The sequence below is a fragment of the Heptranchias perlo genome, chromosome 13, assembly GCF_035084215.1.
Source record: "Heptranchias perlo isolate sHepPer1 chromosome 13, sHepPer1.hap1, whole genome shotgun sequence".
Taxonomy (NCBI): Eukaryota; Metazoa; Chordata; class Chondrichthyes; order Hexanchiformes; family Hexanchidae; genus Heptranchias; species Heptranchias perlo.
The window spans coordinates 28,215,028-28,239,949 of record NC_090337.1 but is presented as its reverse complement, the minus strand read 5'-3'; the positions used below and the strand labels follow the sequence as shown (position 1 = coordinate 28,239,949).

At 42.4% G+C, this 24,922-nt stretch overlaps 1 protein-coding gene across 1 annotated transcript in view; it reads right to left on the bottom strand.

The window, feature by feature from the left end:
* Positions 1-16,839: 16,839 nt before the first annotated feature.
* Positions 16,840-24,922, bottom strand: part of psmd2 (proteasome 26S subunit ubiquitin receptor, non-ATPase 2) — a 52,762-nt gene continuing 44,679 nt past the window's right edge. The window contains exons 18-21 of the mRNA XM_067995230.1: positions 21,704-21,798; positions 20,496-20,622; positions 18,329-18,447; positions 16,840-17,263 (exon numbers count right to left, since the gene is read on the bottom strand). Coding sequence (XP_067851331.1) covers positions 17,081-17,263; positions 18,329-18,447; positions 20,496-20,622; positions 21,704-21,798 — 524 coding nt within the window. The 3' untranslated portion in view covers positions 16,840-17,080. The remainder of the gene's footprint in view (positions 17,264-18,328; positions 18,448-20,495; positions 20,623-21,703; positions 21,799-24,922) is intronic.

Sequence of the window (24,922 nt, the reverse complement as noted above, 5' to 3'; positions counted from 1 at the left end):
ACGTGCTGCAGACGGTGTGAGCACACACGTCTTACTTTCTCCTCTCCCCGCACCACAACTCAACCCATGTTGCTTTGTCATTTCAGATATTCAAGAACTGGAACTGGCACATTCAGAGGAGGCAGAGGAAGATGACAGTGATGATGCAGACACACTATCACTCGATCTTACACTCAAAGCCACCAGCTCAAAGACTGACATTGCACGTACTTTAGAGGCTAGGGTAGAAGAGGGATCTGCACGTGGTGAGACACCGGGCAAGAGTGCGCAGGAGCCAGGCAGGGGAAATGGATACTGCAGGTGCCAGCTCGCCAGAGGGCAAGGTCGCTCACTAGCTCTGCTGCAGAGGAATCAGATGGTGACTTCGATGGGCCAGGCTACAGAAGAAGGCTGATGGGTGTACACAACCAAATGCTTGGTGCACTGGAACGCATGCCAGAAAGCCTGCGAACAATGTCATGGGGCATGGAGGAGTCCAGCTCCAACCTGACACAGGGCTTTGCACAGAGCTTGGAGCCTATCCTTTCCCACATGGAACAGGTGGTCATCTCCATCAGCACAACTGTGGAACCTACCATGATGCAGCATCTGATGACCAATGTCACAGCTTCCATTGCAGCACAAACATCTGTCATCCAAGGTCTGACTGTTGCCTTGGAAGCTCAGACTGCTGCATTATAGGCTCAGACTGCTGCTATCGTGGCTTTGGGTTCCACTGTGGAACGGGGCTTCCAGAGCGACACAGCAGTCCAGCAATCTGTTCTCCAACAGATCACCAGGATTCCTGAGGCGTCGCCCCAGGAGAGTGGCAGTGGCGCCATGGAAGACGAACCTGCTGTCCTCTCTCAGGGTGACAGCATTCCTGCTCCCACCCCTGCCACTCCGCCAGTACCCTTGGTGTTGCCTGTCAGTCAGTCAGGCCAGACTGCTGCAGCCCAGGCTGAGATGGTGCAGTCTGAAACCGGGCCATCCAGGCCCAGAGCTGCTCGATGTCATCCTCCAAGGTCATCTGCACTCTCCTCCACTGAAGGTCAGCAACCTTCCACCGCCCATGCTCCAGTCACTGGGGATGCACCTCGTAGGAGCACTAGGAAAGGTAAAGGCACACGAAAGACAGGCACTAAGGGAATTCACAAGGGCGAATAGTATCAGTTTATTCGAATCATTTCATATGTAAATCTATAAATGTGGTTATGAATTTGTATTTGGTGTTGGTTTTCATTTCTGTGATGAGCTGAGGGAGGAAGCAATGTTTAATCATAAGGAGGACGATTTGATGGTCATGTGGGAAAGGAAAGGTAAGGAGTGAAGGACTGTTGGTGAATGGGGGGGTGTCATTGAGGTTATTGGTATTGCTCATTAATAATCTGATCACGCAGAGCTCTGGCAAACAGGGCCTGTCTACCTTGTTGCCTCCCTGCCTCCTCCTCCACTTCCTCCTCCTCCTCTGGTTTTCGTCAGATAGGCGACGGCAAGGGCTGTTCCCTCATAATGGTGAGGTTGTGCAGCATGCAGCATACATCACAAATCTTGATACCCGCCCAGCTGAGTACTGCAGGGCTTCTCCAGAGCGGTCCAATCAGCGGAGGCATTGCTTGAGGCTGCTTTGAGGTGTGCTCTACGATGTTCCGTGTGGCAGCATTTTTTTTTATTCGTTCATGGGATGTGGACGTTGCTGGCAAGGCCGGCATTTATTGCCCATCCCTAACTGCCCTTGAGAAGGTGGTGGTGAGCCGCCTTCTTGAACCGCTGCAGTCCATGTGGTGAAGGTTCTCCCACAGTGCTGTTAGGAAGGGAGTTCCAGGATTTTGACCCAGCGACAATGAAGGAACGGCGATATATTTCCAAGTCGGGATGGTGTGTGACTTGGAGGGGAACGTGCAGGTGGTGTTGTTCCCATGCGCCTGCTGCCCTTGTCCTTCTAGGTGGTAGAGGTCGCGGGTTTGGGAGGTGCTGTCGAAGAAGCCTTGGTGAGTTGCTGCAGTGCATCCTGCGGTTGGTACACACTGCAGCCACAGTGCGCCAGTGGTGAAGGGAGTGAATGTTTAGAGTGGTGGATAGGGTGCCAATCAAGCGGGCTGCTTTGTCCTGGATGGTGTCAAGCTTCTTGACTGTTGTTGGAGCTGCACTCATCCAGGCAAGTGGAGACTATTCCATCACGCTCCTGACTTGTGCCTTGTAGATGGTGGAAAGGCTTTGGGGAGTCAGGAGGTGAGTTACTCGCCACAGAATACCCAGCCTCTGACCTGCTCTTGTAGCCACAGTATTTATATGGCTGGTCCTGTTACGTTTCTGGTCAATGGTAAGCCCCAGGATGTTGATGGTGGAGGATTCGGCGATGGTAATGCCGTTGAATGTCAAGGGGAGGTGGTTAGATTCTCTTGTTGGAGATGGTCATTGCCTGGCACTTGACTGGCGCGAATGTCACTTGCCACTTATCAGTCCAAGCCTGGATGTTGTCCAGGTCTTGCTGCATGCGGGCACGGACTGCTTCATTATCTGAGGGGTTGCGAATGGAACTGAACACTGTGCAATCATTAGCGAACATCCCGATTTCTGACCTTATGATGGAGGGAAGGTCATTGATGAAGCAGCTGAAGATGGTTGGGCCAAGGACACTGCCCTGAGGAACTCCTGCAGCTGAGTCCTGGGGCTGAGATGATTGGCCTCCAACAACCACTACCATCTTCCTTTGTGCTAGGTATGACTCCAGCCACTAGAGAGTTTTCTCCCTGATTCCCAGTGACTTCAATTTTACTAGGGCTCATTGGTGCCACACTCGGTCAAATGCTGCCTTGATGTCAAGGGCAGCCACTCTCACCTCACCTCTGGAATTCAGCTCTTTTGTCCATGTTTGGACCAAGGCTGTAATGAGGTCTGGATCCGAATGGTCCTGGCGGAACCCAAACAGAGCGTCAGTGAGCAGGTTATTGGTGAGTAAGTGCCGATGGATAGCACTGTTGACGACACCTTCGATCACTTTGCTGATGATTGAGAGTAGACTGATGGGGTGGTAATTGGCCGGATTGGATTTGTCCTGCTTTTTGTGGACAGGACATACCTGGGCAATTTTCCACATTGTTGAGTAGATGCCAGTGTTGTAACTGTACTGGAACAGCTTGGCTAGAGGCACAGCTAGTTCTGAAGCACAAATCTTCAGCACTACAGCCAGGATGTTGTCGGGGCCCATAGCCTTTGCTGTATCCAGTGCACTCAGCCGTTTCTTGATATCACGGGGAGTGAATCGAATTGGCTGAAGACTGGCTTCTGTGATGGTGGGGATATCGGGAGGAGGCCGAGATGGATCATCCACTCGGCACTTCTGGCTGAAGATGGTTGCAAACGCTTCAGCCTTGTCTTTTGCACTTACGTGCTGGACTCCGCCATCATTGAGGATGGGGATGTTTACAGAGCCTCCTCCTCCCGTTAGTTGTTTAATTGTCCACCACCATTCACGACTGGATGTGGCAGGATTGCAGAGCTTTGATCTGATCCATTGGTTGTGGAATCGCTTAGCTCTGTCGATAGCATGTTGCTTCCGCTGTTTAGCATACATGTAGTCCTGAGTTGTAGCTTCATCAGGTTGGCACCTCATTTTGAGGTACGCCTGCTGTTGCTCCTGGCATGCTCTTCTACACTCTGCATTGAACCAGGGTTGATCCCCTGGCTTGTTGGTAATGGTAGAATGAGGAATATGCCGGGCCACGAGGTTACAGATTGTGCTGGAATACAATTCTGCTGCTACTGATGGCCCACAGCGCCTCATGGATGCCCAGTTTTGAGCTGCCACATCTGTTCTGAATCTATCCCATTTAACACGGTGATAGTGCCACACAACACATTGGATGGTGTCCTCAGTGCGAAGACAGGACTTCATCTCCACGAGGACTGTGCGGTGGTCACTCCTACCAATACTGTCATGGACAGATGCACCTGCGACAGGTAGATTGGTGAGGACGAGGTCAAGTAAGTTTTTCCCTCGTGTTGGTTCGCTCACCACCTGCCGCAGGCCCAGTCTGGCAGCTATGTCCTTCAGGACTCAGCCAGCTCGGTCAATAGTGATGCTACCGAGCCACTCTTGGTGATGGACATTGAAGTCCCCCTCCCAGAGTACATTCTGTGCCCTTGCTACCCTCAGTGCTTCCTCCAAGTGGTGCTCAACATGGAGGAGGACTGATTCATCAGCTGAGGGAGGATGGTAGGTAGTAATCAGCAGGAGATTTCCTTGCCCATGTTTGACCTGATGCCATGAGATTTCATGGGATCTGGAGTCAATGTTGAGGACTCCCAGGGCCACTCTCTCCTGACTGTATATCACTGTACCGCCATCTCTGGTCGGTCTGTTCTGCCGGTGGGACAGGACATACCCAGGGATGGTGATGGAAGAGTCTGGGACAATAAGAGCATGGCTCTTATTGCCTGATGTGCACGTGTGTGTGCGTTCCTAACTGGAGTCATGAGCTAATTCATGAGGGGATAACCCTTGTCACCCAGTAGCCAGCCTTTGACTTGCTGTGCTGGTTGAAATATAGGTGGCACGTTGGACTGCCACAGAATGAAGGAATCATGACTGCTACCAGGATAGCGGGCATTGACCTGCATGAAGCGCTGGGTGTGGTCACACACTAGCTGCACATTGAGGGAGCGGATTCCCTTTCTGTTGGAGAATACGTCTGAGATCTGATGTGGAGCATGCATGTCAATATGCATGCAGTCAATGGCGCCCTGCACCATGGGGAAGCCTGCAATGCAAGCAAACCCTCGCGCTCGCTCATGCTCCTTGCCTCTAGCAAGAGGGAACGAGATGAATCTGTTTGTTTGAACATACAGAGCCTCAGTGACCTCCCTTATACAGCCAATGCACTGCAAGCTATGAGAAGCTATATCTCCAGCAGAAACTTGAAAGGAGCCAGTGCCATAAAAATTAAGCGCTCAGTTACCTTGACAGCCACAGGCAATCCTGTCCTTGTCCTGCTCTGAGGCTGCAGTTGTGGCTGCAGCAGTTGACAAATTTCAATCACGACCTCTTTAGTGAACTGTAGCCGTCTGATGCACTGGTCGTCACTGAAGTTGAGGTCGGAGAATTGTTCCCCGAAGGCCCTCGTTGAATATGGCCTCCTGCTGAGTACCCTGCGCCTCCTCCTCCTCCTCCCCCCTCTTCTGGAAGCTTGTCCTGCTCTGCATGGCCTCTCTGCATGCTCCCGGTCATGTTCAGTTCCCAGAGGAAGCCCTAGCAGACCACCCATGTCTGGAAGCATCAGTGAGATGATTACTGTGCTACTGTACTGCAAGAAGCTGATTAGTTGAGACTGAAATCAGGGAAGAAGTCTGGAATTCCCAGTAAAGATATTAAGGAAATTTTAACTGGGAGCGGGATTCGGGCTGCAGGCGGTTGATGGCTGGCACCAAAGAAAGGCACAACGGCAAGTTTATACAACCTGTCCTAATGATTTAACCCTTAAGTCCTGGAATCATTCTGGTGAATCTGTTGTGTACCCGCTCTGAGGCCGATATTTCTTTACTGAGGTTTGGTGCCCAAAACTGAACCCAGTTCTCCAGATGAGGTCTGACCAAGACTTTGTGCAACTAAGGCATCACTTCTTCACTTTTGTATTCCAACCCCCCTGAGATAAAGGCTGACATTCCATTCACCTTTTTGATTATTTTTTGCACTAGCTTTTAGTGATCTGTACACATAGACACCTAAATCCCGTTCTCCTCCACAGCTCCTAGTCTCTCACCATTAAGAAAATATTCTGATTTTCTTTCTCAGATCCACACTTCCCCACATTGAACTCCATCTGACACAGTTTTGCCCATTCACTTACTCTGTCTATATCTCTTTGTAACTTTCTGCTCCCATCTACACAATTCACAGTTCCTCCTAACTTAGTGTCATCTTCAAACTTGGATATACAACTCTCTATTCTTTCATCCATGTCATTTATATATGTGGAGAAAAGCTGAGGCTACAGGTCCCTGAACACGACTTGCCACATCCCACCATTCAGAGAATGCTCCCTTTATCGCTACTCCCTGTATCCTATCTCCCAATCAATCACCAACCCATGTCACAAAGTCACCTCCAATTCCGTGTGCTTTGATTTTTGCTAATAATCTCTTGTGCGAAACCTTATCAGATGCCTTCTGGAAGTCCATGTAGGCATCATCCATAGACACTCCCCTGTCCACCAAGCTAGTGACCTCAAAAAATTCAACTAGATTAGTCAGACATGACCTACTCTTCACAAATCCATGCTCACTACCTTTGATTAGCTCAAGTCCAAGTGCTCAGTCACTCTGCCTCTGATGATAGATTCCAGTAATTTCCCCACAGCTGATGTTAAACTGACGGGTCTGTAGTTACTTGGTTCCTCCCTTCCTTCTTAAATAATGGAATGATATTTGCAATTTTCCAGTAATGACACCTGGAAGTTAAAATGGCCTGAGCTTCACACCAGCGTCTTCATGGGCGCTTCCAGCCCACCCCAGCCCACGCATGCTACATTCACGCCCCGAGTTAGGATTGGGGCTTTGGTCTATTTAGATCATTATACTACATAAGCAGCATGCCATATATTCTCTTATCTGCCATTAATGTCAAGAGATTTAGCAAACAGGACATTAATAAAGAGCATAGATATATCTCCAATTTCTCATGAGCTCTAAATACTCTTAAATTGTTTCTCATGGATTAGTTACATAGATAATTGAGCTGAGAGTATTGATAGTTTTTGCTTATTAATTGCTGGAGTTGTTGTTCCAGTATTTTCACTTACCACTGGAGGCCCCAATGGATTGCAGCCAGTTTTCCAGTGCACACATATCAGCACAGAAAGCTGCCAAACCTTTTGCAACCTTTGTACTGTAACCTTTGATTTCAGTTTGTGCGCCTGTGTGTGTGTGTGTGTATGCGCATGTATGTGAGGGGGTGTTGGAATTAAAAGTACTGAAATCCCGCATCTTCCCAGAATGGAATGTGAAGGGTGGGATGCTAACTGCTGCATATCAGGCATCTTTGTGGATGGTGTCGTCAGTTGTCAGCGCAAAATTAAGCTGAGTCTGACTGACCTGTTTTCTGATGTGGAGGTCAGTTATTTTTAGGTCATTGTTTGCTTGCAGCTGCAGAAATTCTCAATCTTCTGGCAGTAGGGCCCATTGGCAGAAGCCTAAGAACATGTTGCTTTCCCACCATCTTGGCACAGGTGGTGTACTTGGCATGGGTTAACTGAGGAGGAGAACATTTTGTTTTTAAACTTGGAAAAAAATGTAGCTATACTAATGGGGACATAGTAGATTTGCTTACTTTAGATTTTCCATTCAAATGAATTAAGCAATATTTGGGGATGGGGGTAGGAGGGGAGCAGTTTCAATTTTGCCGGAGTTCTGGTGCATACAACTCTAAGTTAATGCAATCAATGTCACCTGCGACATCATCAGAGGCCACATTTTACTTACTTTTACTGTTACAAAAAATGTTTCATCGGCTCAAGGTCAAATAACTTTGCTAGTTTTCTATAACGGGATTGCAGCTTAGATGAACTTTCAAAATAAAAGTTTCCAAGAAGTATTGCATGGAAGTTAAGATGATAAGAATGAGTTTCATATCTTTTAATGTGGACATAATGAAACCTAAAATTTACAGAGGGTACTTTTCAACATTGGTATCCTTTTCATCTTTTGGACTAAAGTAGCCTTTGAACAATGCCCACAAAGCAAAACTAACTCACCACAAGCCTTCCTGATTTATATTGTACATTAAAATGTCACTCCCACAAATCACAGCTGCATCATTACATAAAAGACAGCAGTTTAATTCACTGAAAGAACTAAAGTTGTAGCTGCAACCTTTGTTCTAGACAGTGCAATTGAAAAGCAGACTCATATTTAAAATCTAATTTTATTTTTGATTAAAGTAGCCGATTTATAAGTAGTAGGAACATAGGAACAGGAGTAGGTCAGTCAGCCCCGTGTGTTAGCACATAATGTAAAACCTTTTTACATATTGGTATTGATTTTTACATAACTTTTTTACATTGATTTTTTTCTAATTTGTTGCTTCTCAATTTTATAGGATATTTTCTCTTTTTTAGGTGTCCTCTGCCACAAACTATTCTCCAGCAGGTGGTTTGCTGCAAGGGCTTTGCCTGTGCCAGTGTGGAACATGCTGTGCGGGGGTGTGCATAAATGATTCGTATTCACTTTTTAAAAATTCACACCAAAAATGTTTTTCACTCGTTCATCAAAATTCAATAAAATATATAGAAATGTTACTTTACTCAATTATACCTGTTTTTTAAAACCTTTTCTTTCTAACATCTTGTTTTTCATCTATGTCATTGATTGATGTCATGTGAACTTCCACTATATCCACTTGTGCCAATATTTTTATGTTTTTCTCTCGGTTTTAATTTTCCTCACTTCTTTTCCTATTCCCAAAACTGGCTCTGGCAAAGGCATGTAAGTGCTTTTAATTCTTCTTCCTTTTCTGTGAATAGCCTTGCCACTATTCCATGGCTCCTCTGGTGGGTCCATCCATGATCAGGAACTCACTATGTGGGAAATTAATGAGTGAATTATCCTTACTCCTCAGGCATATACAGAATTTTTAAATGTGTACAACTATACTGCTTAGAAAGTGTAAACTAAAGGACGATTTTGTGAGCTCAGGACTGTGTACTAGTTTGAGCCAGCCACCCACCTGTGTTTGGAATAGCTGGCTGGCCTAAGCTAGCCCAGAGTCCACTGAGGTTCGTGCATCCAATTTTGCAATGTCAGCTTATTTTAAATAAATAGCATAAACTCCTAGCATGGTTTTGACCTTGTGGTAGCAACCAGCCTAATGGGGATGCACAACATCTGGCCAGTAGTTCAAATTTAAAAGGATGTGTGCATGGAAGGATTTAAAGATGAAGACAAAGAATTTAAATTTAATGCATTGGGGAATGAGGAGCCAATAGGTCAGTGAGGACAGGGGTGTTAAGCAAGTGGGACTTTAAGGAGGAAAGGTAGAGAGGCCGACAGTTTTAGGGAAGGAATTCCAGAGCTTAGAGCCTAGCCGGCTGAAGGCACAGCTGCCAGAGGTGGAGTGATTAAAATCAGGGATGTGCAAGAGGCAAGAATTGGAGGAGTGCAGAGATCTTGGAGGGTTGTAGGGCTGGAGGAGGTTACAGATAGGGAGCAGTGAGGCCATGGGTAGGATTTGAAAACAAGGATGAGAATTTTAAAATCAAGGCGTTCCTGGACCAGGAGTCAATATAGGTCAGCGAGCACAGGGCTGATGGGTAAACAGGACTTGGTGCAAGTTAAGATATGGGTAGCAGAGTTCTCAGTTCTGATGGGAGGCCAGCATTAAATTAGTTGAGTTTGGAGGTGGTGAAGGGCATATATATGAGTTTCAGCAGTGAGGGAACTGAGCTAGGCATGGAGGTTGGCAATGTTGCAGGTCAAATGGGAGAACAAGGCTTCACACAGCCTGGATCAGCCTGAGGCAGTGTCCAGCGAGGGGGATGGATTCAGTGGCCCTCCTCTTTCTCATCTATATGTTATCTCTTGGCAACATCATCAGAAACATGAGGTCAACTTCTACATGTATGCTGACACGCAGCCCTGTCTCTCCACCACTTCTCTTGACCCCTCTTAATAACTAGAAGCTGGACAGGAAATGCACACATACACAAGAAATTTAATATATATTGATATTCGCTGTAAGCAGGTTAGAAAGAAAATAGTGGGACCAAAGATCAAAAAGGTTGTAAAATAGATTAATTTTGTGAGGCCCTACACAAAATCTAGGCTGAAACTACAGTGAAAGACTGTTCAGGTGGAAGTAAAAAAATCTATCTGAAGAGGAGCAAGGTAATTCTCCTGGTGTCCTGACCAATATTCATCCCTCAACCAATACCACCAAAAAACAGTTTGACTGGCATTTATCTCATTGCAGTTTGTGGCACCTGCTGTACACAAATTGGCTGCTACATTTGTCTATATAAGAACCGTCACTACACTTACAGGTAATTCATTAGCTGTGAAGCACTTTGGGACATCCTGAGGACTTGAAAAGCTCTTTATAAATGCAGGTTCATTCTTTCTTCTTATAGGTGGATAGCTACAGAAACCAATAGTACAGTGTGGGACAGCAGTAAGGAAGTTAACCAAATGTTGGGAAGAATAGGAACAGGAGTAGGCTATTCAGCCCCTCGAGCCCATTCAATTAGATCACGGCTGATCTGTACGACAACAACATTTATCGGCCTTTGATCCATGTCCCTTGATACCCTTACCTAATAAAAATATCAATCTCAGTCTTCAAAATTTCAATTGACCCAGCATCCACATCCTTTTGGGAGAGAGAATTCTAGATTTCATTTTATTATTCATTCTTGGGAAATGGGCACGCTGGCAAGGCCAGCATTTATTGCCATCCCTAGTTGCCCTTGAGAAGGTGGCGGTGGGCCCTCTTTTTGAACCACTGCAGTCTGTGTGGTGAAGGGACTCCCACAGTACTGTTAGATAGGGAGTTCCAGGATTTTGACCCAGCAACAATAAAGGAACGATGATATATGGGCAATTTTCCACATTGTTGGGTAGATGCCAGTTTTGTAGCTGTACTGGAACGGTGTAGCTAGTTCTGGCGCACAGGTCTTCAGCACTACAGTCGGGGCATGTAGCCCTTGCCATGTCCAGTGCACTCAGTCGTTTCTTAATGTCACATGGAGCGAATCGAATTGGCTGCAAACTGACATCTGTGATAGGGGGACCTCAGGAGGAGGCCCAGAAGTATCATTCACTCGGCACATCTGGCTGAAGACCTTCAGCCTTATCTTTTGCACTCATATGCTGGGCTTCATCATCGATTATGGAAATATTCATGGAGCCTCCTCTTCCCGTTAATTGCTTAATTGCCCACCATTCGTGACTGGATGTGGCAGGACTTTGACCTGATCTGTTAGTTGTTGGATCGCTTTGCTCTATCACATGCTGCTTCCGCTGTTTAGTCCTGTGTTGTAGCTTCAGGTTGGTACCTCATTTTCAGGCATGCTCTGCTATACTCCTCATTGTACCTGGGTTGGTCATCTGGCTTGCTGGTAATGGAGGAGTGAGGGATTTACTGGGTCATAAGATTGCAGCTCTTGACGGTATAGATTGCTGCTGCTGCTGATGGCCTCATGGATGCCCAGTTTTGAGCTAGAAAATCTGTTCTTAATCTATTCCACTTAGCACGGTGGTAGTGCCAAGTGACACAATGGAGGGTGTCCTCAGTGTGAAGAAGGGACTAGGACTCCATGAGGACTGCGAGAGTTTGGTGAGGACAAGGTTAAGTAGGTTATTCCCTAATGTTGGTTCTCTCACCACCCGCTGCAAGCCCAGTCTGGCAACTATGTCCTTCAGGACTCAGCCAGTGGTGATACTAACATGCCACTCTTTATGCTGAACATTGAAGTCCCCCACCCAGAGTATTCTGTGCCCTTTCTACCCTCCATGCTTCCTCCAAAAGGTGTTCAACTTAGAGAAGTACTGATTCATCAGCTGACGGAGGGCAGTAGGTGGTAATCAGGTGGAGGTTTCTTGCCCATGTTGGACCTGAATTTGAAATTTCCTGGGGTCCAGAGGAAACGTTGAGGACTCCCTGGGCCACTCCCACCTGTCTGTATACCACTGTGCCCCCATCTTTGGTGAGACTGGCCTACCAGTGGGACAGAGCATAGCTAAGGAGGGTTCTGAACCTTTGGAATTCTCTACCCCAGAGGGCTGTGGATGCTCAGTTGTTGAGCATATTCAAGGTTGAGATCGATGGATATTTGGACACTAACAGAACCAAGGGATATGGGGATAGGGTGGGAAAGTGGAGTTGAGGTAGATGATCAGCTATGATCAGGCTCGAGGGGCTGTATGGCCTACTCCTGCTCCTATTTCTTGCATTCTGATGTGATGGAGGAGTCGGAGATGTTGGCTGATATGTATGATTCTGTAAATATGACTGTCAGGCTGTTGCTTGACCAGTCTGTGAGACACTCTCAACTTTGGCACCAGTCCCCAGCTGTTAGTGAGGAGGACTTTGCAGGGTTGACTGGTTTGGGTGTGTCTTGCTAGGCCACTCCAAAAGGAAATTAAGAGTCAATCATGTCACTGTGGGCCTGGAATCACATATAGGCCAGACCTGGTAAGGATGGCTTTTTATACTTGTCCACTACTCTTTAATGATTTTTGTACATGGATACCCAAATCTATTTGCTCCTCCACATTTCCTAGTTTCTCCAATTTAGAAAATACGGCCAGATGTCTTTCTTGGATCCAAAGTGGATGACCTCACACTTGACATATTGAACTCCATTCGCCAGTTTTGCCCACTCACTTAATCTATGTACCTTTGTAACTTCCTGCTCCCATCTGTACTACTTACTGTGCCTCCCAACTTAGTTTCATCTGCAAATACAGCTCTCTACTCTTTCATCCATATATATGCGGTGAAAAGCTGAGGCTCCAGATCCCTGAACACAACTTGCCACATCCCACCAATCAGAGAACGCTCCTTTTCACATTACAGCCAATCCTTTAACATTTGCTCTCACATCTTCAGGTGGGGTGTTAATGTTGGTGTCAAGCTCATTAATGGGTGCTGGAGTTGTAGGCCTAACCACTAGGCGATTGGGATTCTTCCCACTTTGGTCCTACCTACGGCAGCGATGGTACATTGCATGGTTTTAATTGGTTAAACTTCAGCAATACCCTTGTGCACAAGTGGGAGTTCCTAAGCCTTGATTGTTGCCAACCTTCTCTGTAATTATGTAAGTGGGGTGTACATTCTATATCAGGCAAACAGAAACTTAATGTGAGTGGATTTCCCAGTAACTTGGTTTGGAGACTTTTAAGAATGGTTATGGTTTTTGTGAAAATCAGATACCTGGCTGACATAAATGCAGCCCTAACTGTTCTGCAGATTTAAAGAAACTGGTTTAATCTGATGAGGATTCATTATTGTTTTCTAGTTGTTAATATGCACTCAATTCATCCATTTTATAATTAATTTAATACAATGCTTTCTTCACAGAGTATAGGCTCCATTGTATCAGAATTTAAAATGGCAAAGATTTTTTCAGGAATGGTTGATACTGGAGAGGAGGAGATTTTTTTTTAAAGAAAGGTTTTAGGGCATGGAATGCCATATCAAAAACAATGGTGCAGCAGAATTCATAACAGCTTTTAAAAAAGTGGATAAATATTTTGAAAAATAAATTTAAAAGGGTATAGGGAAAGAGCAGGGGAATGGGATAAAGTGGAAAGCTTTTTCAGAGAGCCAGCACAGGCACAATGGGCTCCTTTTGTGCTGTAAAATTCTATGAAAACTAAGCCTGAAAATCTTGGAACAGCATTTCATCCCCCCACTGATGCTTTATCTGTTATGGGAATTAAGGAGCCATCAATTGGTTACTGCGAAACTGTACCTTATTAAAGAATCAACACCTTCAGGAGAGGAGGGGATAAAGACGGCAACAAAAAGTCATTTGTTTTACAATAAGCTTCTCAGGGAAATAGGCAAAGGAATATTCTTGTGAAAAAAATGGATAGTTCGCAACTTAACTTTTATCCCCCTCCCATCCTGAAGCTAATGACTCACATCAGGGTATGGCTCCACGAGTGCAGCAAAACCCTTCAGTGCCTTCTTCTAATGGTTATTTTTTAAACATGAGCTAGACTGTGTCAATACCTATTTAATTGGGGGTGGGGCAAGGAGGAGAAGGGATATATCCATCAGCCCATCCTGCTCTTACTCAATATATATTCACTTTCCAGTAGAGGTCATTGGTTATCAATGAAGAGCAGGAACCCTCTCCAGTTCTTCCCTTGCTTATCCTAGGTTGAGGCCATTCCTCATTTCAGTGCAAGGTTAAAAATGAAGGTTAACATGCACAAGTCTTGCTAAATCATACACATGGACAGGGGCAATGAAGTTTGCAAGTCTTGACACAAAGCTATATGGCTGACAAATATAAGTGAAATTAATAGCATTCAAAGAGATGTGGACCAATTAATAGGAAAGCTAAGGAAGGACTAATGGGTTTTACTGTGGATGAATTTAAGGCAATGCACATTTGAAGAGGAAATATAAAGGGTTGTTAATTAGCAAATATGCAGAAGCAAAATAATTTGGGTGTAATTTATTATTCATTGAAAGTTTCCAGTCAATATATAGCTGTTATCAACATAGCTAATTAAATACTGTAATGCATCTCAAGGGCATTTGAACGTAAGTCAAAACAAGTTATTCTAACCTTGGTTAGAACAACAATGCCAGATTTGGAATATTTTGTCCATCAAAAGGGCGTTGAGGGGTGGGTGGGGGCAAAAAGCAGCGCTGCAATGATAATACACAGACTTGGGTCTCTAAGTTACAGGGGATCAGACCTGAATTGTTTTTTACAGGAAAAAATATCATGCAATTCTAGGAGAGGTGAAAGAGAGAGGAAGAATCAGGTTTTTAAAAATGCTGAAGATATATAAACATACATGTATATTTCCCCTAATGACATAGTCGGTAAGGGCACCTTCCAATACTAAGGCATGCAGAACAGAAGGGCTCAGCTTTGAACAGTGGCTTGTGCTGGATTAACTCTGTGTTCATCACAATTGTAAGATATAATTAGCCTTAGCATTGCTGGGCTAGAGGAGAGGGGGCAAAAAAAAGCCAGGGTTCCTGCACCCAATTGATATCAAATAACTCAAATGGCAAGTGCAAATATGGCCCCTAGATTGGAACTGAATCAGGCCACTATGATGCTTTCTACAGTTGAATAGCCTGCCAACAAACAACATTATGACTTACATGAGAAAGATTAGTGGTGGATATGTGGAACAGTTGCCCAGCTAAAGCATTTAACATAATATGGCAAGACAGACTGATATAATCAAATGCTCCATGAAGCATATGGGTTAGTTTCTCACTGAGGCAGGGGAAGGTCAGTCTGTTAGGGGCAGCTGGCTGGGGTTGAAAAATAAAATTGAGAGAATTAATATTCTAGTTTTCGCTGATCACCTTTGAGCATAAGGACTATCTGCAAAGAACATTCCCTCAGGTTATTAAATATGTGAGTGCAATTCATGTTAACTGGATTGCACATGATCTGTGGAAGAAGCGATTCTTATTCCATACTTTTATGTCAAGTTAAGCATATGCAAGCAGAGCATCTTTGCTAGCTATTGTGCATCTTTGGAAATCAGCTCATCACCTATAAATTATATATGAATAGAGCACTATCAGTATTCTTATCCCACAGCTGTGATGCCTGACATGAAAATTTTGACTGTATGTTTTGATATGAAGTCCGACCTTTGCCTATAAATATATTGGCCCAGAATTTGCTGAAGCAGGGCATCTTGCAGCATACTATGTTAGATTTTTCCCCCTCACCCTTCAGCTCAAAAATTTTTGTGCTGCAAGTGCGAGCTGATAACGTGCAACGTCAATGGGGAATCTTTGACCTTGGCGAATGACGAGACAGTCTATTTCCTTAACCAATAAGATTTAAGAATAGAGAAAGCAATAGAAATGACGGGGAAGGAAATAAGGTGAATTGGAGTCAAATTAAATTCAGAAAGAGAAATAAAGAGGGAAAGAAAGATTGGATTGAGAGGAAAAGTAAGAAAAAAATTTTTAAATTGCAAATTTTAAAAACCTCTAGGATCAATTTACTATCTGCAGGAACAAGACTTCAGTTTCAATTGTTCCCTTTCTGTTCCGGAGAGGTTGAGTGGCATTGCAGGAACATAAATCTAGTCATTAAAAGGGCCCTTCTTTAATGACATAACTTTCTGCGATGAGTTTAATTTGTTTTAACAGCGCATATGGGCAAATAGTACTTTCCAGAAGATGAAAAGAGTTTCTCTGGAATCAGAACATAGATTCATGAATCTTGAATTTCTGAACTAGGAACTACTTCACTTTCAATGCAAAATTAAGTCTGCTTTGGACATTTTTATGTACTGTATTTGTGTGACTATATCAGCAATCACACACACCAAAAATTTAGCTTTCATAAATTGGCAAGATTATGCAGCACCAATATAAATCAAACATATATACACACAATTCACTATGTGCTCAAACTAACCTGAATATATATTCAAAAAAGCATACTGAACCAGATAAATTAAGACAATTCAAAATCACTTTTAATTTGGGTTAAGTAACTGAACAAAGTTAATGACTTGTGCAAAGTTCAGGGCTGGTTTTAAAGCTGTAATTCTTTGTGCAATTCCAAATTGTTGATTAGTTACACAAAGAATTTGAAATAGTATTGAGAATATTAGACTCAGGTTTTATTAAATAGAGAAAATTAACAGCTTACTTTACTAGTTTTCTGTTCTTTTCTTCTATGAAGATGGCAACTCATGCTAAGCTACATCCCGAATGCTGGCAGCCCATCAGTATCTTTTCCAAGTGGCCATTCTTCATGCAAGAACCTCACTAGACCATTTGATCCTGAGAGTGGGGATGGGAGAAAAAGGGGGGGCATTGCAGTCAAGCCCAATTCTTTCCTCAACTGATGTTCACTTATACCCAAATTTGTTCAATTGGGGATCATGTAACAATCAGGAGCAGGAAAACACTGCAGTATTCATTTATTGGGTTTGTACAAGATTTCCTTTCAAAAGCTTTTTTCTAATCTAAATGTCCTATCCTTTTGCTAATGAATTCAATAGGCAAATCAGTAGTCATGATAATGTAGTTTAAAATGGTTATTTTACACACCATGTACAATATATTAGTAACAATATTTTAATATGGAATGTAAACATGAACAATCACTGTAAAAGACTAACATTACAAACAAACCTATATTTGTGGACCAGAAATAACTTTATTTAGATATTGTAGCATTATAACAAAATTCAATGAAGTACACCCATCATGCAGTAAAGTAATATAAAATATAGAAGCTCTGAACCAATATTCAAAACCGGCTCAAGAGTATGCTGATGATCATATTTTACCACTGGAACAGCAATACTTTTTGGGCATGGATGGTGACTATTTTCTAAAAGAAACTCCATGTACAAAGGGCCAAGTATTAACCACAAACTATACACTATAGTTGGGATTTTTGCGCAAAATGACAAACCCATCAAGGATCGGGGTTAGAGGTATGTACTCTTCGGTTGCCAACTCAGCTCTTTCGCCATGTGCTAATAACACAGGTGTAGTATGTGTCTGGAATCCTGTGATGGTCTTGGGCTTGCCTGCTTGGCCTACAACATCCACAGCCTGCAACAAAGCCAGAAAGAGTTAGCAGATCTTTTCCAACAATTTAATTCTCACTTTAGATTACCTGCCCTGCACCATTCCCTAGTTGAGAAAGCAGGCAAGCCTGTTCCAATGCTTCTACCAATGTTATTGGCGCCAGCTTTTAGATGATGTAGGAGGACAGCATCAGGCAAGCCCCAAGATTTTCCGAGCTTCTTTTAGTGAAAAGGAGGGATAGAAGGGGAAAAGAATTGCCCATCTTCAGCTCAAAATCTCCCACTGATATCAGCCCAGACACTGAGCTTACTATGTGGTGAACTGTGGAAGCAAAACTTGGATTTTACTACTACATGGCACAGCTGACAGGTACACCACTGTATAAAGTACATTATATTAAATGAAGTCATGTAGGAAGAAAATCAGTTTAAGTTATATTAACATATTTAATATATTTAATATAATTCCTGTTAAGTGTTTGACCTGTGCCCAAATCTGTAGCTTAGCAACTCTCTCTTGAATGTGGTCATAACTCAAAGCTGCACATGTACTGTCTTGCACAAATAAGCTGTCTACAACAAAATGGGTCCATTTTTAAAATTATGCTTTTCTTGGAATGAGAGTTCTTCCAAATTTTTCAACCTTTAATCAAGCTTCATCAATGCAGATTGGTTTTGCTAGGTTTCATTCCACATATTCTATAGTAATGAATATTTAAGACTTCTGAAATTGCCAATTTTTGAATTTTCTCAGTCCTTTTTTTGGACATTTTCCTATGCTGTTCAGACAACTTGCCTTCTAATTTTCCCAGATGGACACAGATGTAGTCAAGAACTCACTGTAGGCAATTGTGGATGTGAAATCACACCCTACAATTCTAACACAGAATGGTGCAGGACCAATGCATTGCATCAGCATTCTTGCGTGCGCAGAAAACTCAATGAAGTTCTGTAATATTTGTATTTTGCATAGGCTAAACACACCCCTCATCAGAAAGCTAAACATTTGGATGCAAAGATTTTGAAGTTTGCATTTTTGGAGAAGTTTATTGCTTTAATTAATTCGACACACCAACATACACTTTCATACCTGGCCAACACGGACTGACACTGGCAATGGTCGGAGCTCTTCATCAAACGTAACTAGCATACGAGGCTGCATTGCAGCAACTAGCCCATAAAGAATATAATGGGACTTGCCAAGAATTACTGTAAATAAAGAGATTCATTTTTAGACTATTCACACATCAATTCACCAATTCTACATGTATTTTTATTATTTTAATTTGCTACAAAATTTTCTAACTTTGTACAGGTTAAGTTTTCCCATCTTCCCAATACCACAGTTTTTGTTAGTCAAGCCTACTTCAACTAATAACTAATAAAATCTCCATTCACAAATCCCGTTTTTATCTTTTTCAATGATAGCTGTCCCTGTTAAATGAATAAAATGTTCAAATGAATTGCAGAAGTCTGGATTTATTCATTTAAGCATTGTATTGCCTCACTGAAGCCAATGTGTTAAGCTCTTTTTGCCCGTGTTTTTCTCTAGGTGTCAAAATTGCCTAGTAACCAATTCAGTGATGTTACAGATTTTTTAGCCTCATTAGGTGCTTTTAACAAGTGCTTTTGTTTAGGTGTAAAAACTTCAGGTGTTAACACTCAACTTTGTGATGCTTAAAATTTACCCACGATTACTCTGATTTTAAAAGGTCCCTTTTTAAAAATGTTGTTGTGTTGCACTATAATATGTATATTGTAATGAAGCAAATGACAAATGCACTCAGTTATCCATAACAGTGGGACCGTTATACTCTACTGTAATTGCAATCCAGTTTGTTAGCTTCTTGCCAAACTTCATAAAACAGTTAAAAGAATAGCAAAATACTAAGGATACTGGAAATCTGAAATAAAATAGAAAATGCAGGTAACACTCAGCAGGTCAGGCAGCACCCGTGGGGAGAGAAACAGAGTTAACGTTTCAGGTCGGTGATCTTACATCAGAAACCTGAAACATTAACTCTTTCTCGCTCCACAGATGCTGCATGACTTGCTGAGTGTCTCCAGCATTTTCTGTCTTTATTAAAACAGAACTGATAAGTGAATAAAATTACATGGCAAAATTATTCATTTAACTGTTTTGCACTGTATCGCATGAACCACTTAATGCTGTTTATAGAATGCATTTTTAAAAGATCATCACAACTTTGTTTGAAACAGAGGTCCTTAAAGGTTAAACACCGACAGATGCTAGGGACTGAATAGTGCTATAATTCAGTCAAGGGATACTATGACATTACAAACCACAAATTATACACTATATATAAACTTCTTTCCCCTGCTCCCATTTCATTATTTTACTTCTCCTCTCATGAAGACAATCATACAGCAGCAATGCTTTCAGCAGGGGTTGCTAATCCAGCTTCTTATTCTTGGTAGTGATCCACACAGACTGCAGCGGTTCAAGAAGGCAGCTCACCACCACCTTCTCAAGGGCAATTAGGGATGGGCAATAAATGCCGGCCTCGCCAGCAACGCCCACATCCCACGAACGAATAATTAAAAAAAAGAACAACCATGACCAATTTCCCCCTCCTTAGCCCAGGGCTATGGTCAATTATATGGCCTCACAGGGACCAGACCTGACATCTAAGCTCTGCTGTTTAGTACAAAACCATGCAGAACATTTATGTATTGAGGAAATCCCACATCTACTTTTAATAGAAAATTAACTGAATATGTAAAATTCCACTGGAATTCGGCTGCTACTAACCCAAAATGCTTTGAGAATACTATTGAGAACTGAAAATGATGCTGTGATGTTCACACAAATGTGCATTAGGTGATTGAGATGTAATAAAACAGAACAATTCATTGAGTTTTAAAAAAGTGCTTTACTAATTAATGGCGATGCTGATCTCAGTCAAACTTGGTTAATACAGACTCAACAAGGACCAGCAAAATACTCAATGGATTCACTCCTTTAGGGTTTGATCTCCTGCACTATTGGAATTTTTAGTGAATTTTGATATACAGCAGATTCAAAAAGGAAGAGGTGAGAAGATTTTAAAAAGTTGCCAAGAATTGTTAACATTGAACCCGAATTTCAACTACAAAAATTCAAACGTTTTTAATTTTTTGTAAACATATACTAAAAATATATATTCTTCCAATCCATGGCAGTCATTAACATGTTCGTACTGATGCAATCAACCGCGCATTACAGAGCTTTGTATGTTAAACTGAACAAAACTTACTGTTCTTCACATCAAGGAAAGAGACCAGTACAGTGAGAAGACCAGCCACCGCTACTTGGCTCATTAGTTGTCTGTCACTGTGGTATGGACACAATGTGAGTGTTCCCTTTCCAAGGTGAGTCAAACCCTAGCCACAGGAACACAAAACAAATTTAAGTTCTAAGTACCTGATGATTTTGCTTTTGATATCACATATTCCTATGTAATGACAAAGTAGTACAATATTGACAATTAACCTAATTTCATTTTTAGCCAAACCAGAAATATTCGTGTCATTAAAAAATTTAAATGGTCACTAATGCAGTTCCACAAACAGCTGCCAAGTGCTGCATTGGCTTGTAGTGGGACAAGATGGCCACTGTCACTTTCCCCTTCCAGTGAATCAAGCTGCTCCACCTAGTGTCTCAAATAAGAGTGGATGAAACCATTGCAATTGAAAATAAACAGCATCATAGCCCCTGAACTCAAACATACAACCCAACATACTGTGGAAAAGCCATCCAGATTACCAGAGAATTAATTTTGTAATTCACTGTGCTATCACTAACCATTTGAGAAAAAATGGACCACTGTACAAATTAAAAAGAGACAAGCATATTAAAATTAACCTATTATACATGGGTGTTCAACAATCCATACCAGCACAAAAGTCTGTGGCTCTCCCCCCACCCTTTGACAATCTTCTCCCTTCCTGAAGGCATTAAGTTTTTCGCTGGTGTACAATTTCACTGGTGCTAGACGCCCTGCTGTACCTTGATCAAATAGCTATTATTCACTTGAGCCTAGTCAATGAGTGTTGGTAGCCATTTAACCATAAGAAGCTTCAAAGCGGAGCTCCCAACCTCCCCCCACCCCTACCCCACCACATGATATTCACAATATACCACATGAGCAATGATTTGCCTTCATTTACGCCCCAATTCCCATAAAGCACAATATACCAATACAATACAGGTTCAAAATTGTGCCTATCTGATATGCAAATAAATTACAGGGTGGCACTGACTGGGCTGAGGGACATAATATTTAAAAAATAAATAGATCTCAGGATTGATGAAGGGATTAAAAAGTACAGGTTCTTTAAACTAAAAATCAGTTGATTTGCATTTCATCAGTTAGATGTCATCTATCACATCAAACCTTCATACATTGTCTTAAATGATACATCAGTAATTCAAAATAATATTTCAGAAGAACTGTGCACCCACCTGTGCTATTCTAACCATGAAGAGATTATTTGGATCCTTGGCATGGTACTGAGCTAATTGCCTCAGCATGGCTGCCAACCTGGCATTGTTAGTACCTGTAAATAGGAAGATTCATTAACTTAAATTAAGAATGACCTTGTGTTTATAAAGCATTACATCACATCTTCAAGATGTCCCACAGTGATTTACTTTTGAAGTAATTACTTATGTTAGAAAACTCGATGGCCAATTTGCATACAGCAAGGTTCCACAAACAGCCAATGAATAAATAACCAGATAATCTGTTTCCAGTGGTGTTGGTTGAAGAAGGAATGTTGACAAGGACACCAGCACAACTCACTGCTCCTTCTTGAATAGTGCCATGAGATCTTTTACATTTACCTAAGCAGGCAGATGAAGCCTCATTTTAACACCTCACCTGAAAGATAGCACCTCTGACAATGCAGCACTCCCTCAGTACTGCAATAAAGTGTTATCTAGATTATGTGTCCAAATCCACAGTAGGGATTGAGCACGCAGCATTCTGATTTGGAGGTAAGAATTCAACTGAACCAAGCTGAAAAAATTACATCAGCATCCAACATATGTTTTACTCCCTTCAGTATGTGGTATACATATTTAATTTTTCACATTGTGATTTGCAATGTGCCACTGTTCACAGATGCCCCGCCTTTATTCTACAGGACTATTTTCAATGGGTTCCATAAATGGGTATCCGTTCCCTTGGTATACAGAATGGGGTGGATTCAGCAACAATGGAACAACTAAGCAGAAGAATTGTGCACAAGTAGTCACAACAAAGTCACATCTATAAGTTTGTTATTCTAGTCAGAAATTTCCCCAATGCCAGGGTAGGTTCATATGTCAGCAACAGCAAAACCAGTGAGGGAAAAAAAAATCACTGCTTAACGTGGTACCCAATCATACAGGCCAAGATGATCCAACCTTGGTCTATACAAAATTAGCTGATTTCAGACAGGACAACTTGGCACACTACAATTAGCATCAGTATCCCAATACTAGGAAGATAAGGAAATAAAAATGGCTTGGGTTCACAGCCTCCATCTCTATTCCCTATTGAGGACAGGATCAGGCTGCCAGCAAGAAGCATTATACATGAAGAATGATTACTTAAATCAAGGTACTAGAGGGCTATTGGCACCTGTGGAACCATGATTCAGTAAGAGTCAATGCTTCAGGAGAACAAATGATGTCCATTGGGGATTGCTTCCTTATAACCTGCATATTATACTTATTATTTTTGCTACTGGTCACATCAATGACCAGAACAGGATTTATGTGCTAGTGACCACAAGTAGGACAAGTAATTTGTTATTGTCTGGCTCCCTTGACATTTTCACTGCCTCAGAGACTTTATACAAATTTTTAGTGTTTGAGCAGCAAACTGTGCTAAGTGTAGTATTTCACTACATTTATCACAAATCCTGCTATATTGAACCACTTGTCCTAACCATAAGGAATCCCAGGAACAAGAACCCAGAAAGTTGAGGCTTATGGATAACTCAGAGGGCAATCTTCCCTCTAGAGAATGGGGAAAAAATGGAACATCTAAGGCTTTGGGCAGTATGACATTAAATAGTTTAAAAGATTAAGAGATGTTAGGCTCAGACACAGTTCAGTCCAAGATGTTCAAATAGTCAGCCTCTGTCCAAAGTGGCACAAAGGGAGAGAGGCATCTGAAGGTTCTAAAGCAATAAGTACATCAAAATCTGGCTCCTCAAAGGTTTATCCTCCTCGTTTCAAGCATGGTCAAATAAACAAGGAGCAATTACAGTGGATCTCTGATGTGTACTAACAATCCCATTATCTGTGATGTGTACTGCACTGCTCAGCACTCCCAAGCACTAAAATGGGACTCAGAGGTTCTGGAAAGGTATCTGAATAAGTAATGGAAATCAACTGCATTGCAGTACATAACTTTGATGTATTTCACACTGCAGGTGGATTGTGCAAGGTGTGAAACGCATGGGGATTAAGGAGATGTATATCAATAGGGTAGGGACGAGAAGATTGCTATCATCTAAAACCATTTGGAAACAGGCCACCAGGCACCAATATATCAAGGATTGGTCAAAATGGGGAAAGTTATTTGAGGAATGAAAACAAAGAGAAATTCAGCAGCAAGCACCGAATTCCACTGGATCAGAGGACCAAGGGCCCTCATATGTGACTGATTATTAGTGATCAGTATAACATGGTTCCAATTTATTACCAAAGAACATCGAGGTTCCTGTACCTGTAATACATTAGCAGATACAATTTGTTAAATCCTTAACTAATGCTGTAGGCACAAAGCCGGGCTTCATTTTGTCTGAAGATGCTGCAAATTTGTCAGCCCTATGTACAGCAAATGGTTCACCAGTCACAACAGGAATACTGATACTTTTGATCACAATTCGATACTGAAATTGTGCTATGGATAACCAACCAACTTAAAAGCAGAATGCAAGCTGCATGATGGAGTCTGAGTTTCTATACTAGCTTCCAAAACTGTACTATCGGTGGCTGTCAACACAAAGCATCACTTCTACCTCAAAAGTTAATTTAAAAAGGTTCAAATGTCATTGTCTCTGAAATGTAGGTTCCGTGCTAGAGTCCTGATATCAGCCAATGCCATGGAGCTGTAATCCACTCAAGACTGTGGAACTGTCCACAAGACAGAACCAACACTTAAGAGAAAGCAGAAGGTGGCTGCTTCAAGGTTTTAACCTATGAAAAAGTTAATCTTTGGAATTTGTGGGTGCCATGATTTCAGGCCAATGGTCAAATTTTTGGTACCATCTGGTGGAGTGTCTTGGATTCTGAAGCAGTAGAATGACCTTTGCCACAGGAAACTTTACTAAATCTCCACTATCACATTGTAGGAGGCCAAGGGAAGATCTAAACCACTCACTGGAACATTTCCTGGAATCAACAGAATGATATACAGGAGGACAAGATCTGTAGAAGTGAAACACAAAATGAACTCACTGATTTAACTCAAGGGTCCTTGGAAATATCTTGAATAGCAGTACAGACACTTTGGATGATGGCTTGCATTTATATAGCACCTTTAATGTAGAACAATGTCCCAAGGTGCTTCAGAGATCTAATCAAACAAAAATGGAGGCCAAACCAAAAGGAGATATTGGGAGGGATGAACAAAAGCTTGGTCCCTTCCAGGCTCACGGTGCAAGAACAAGGAAGACACTGTATGTG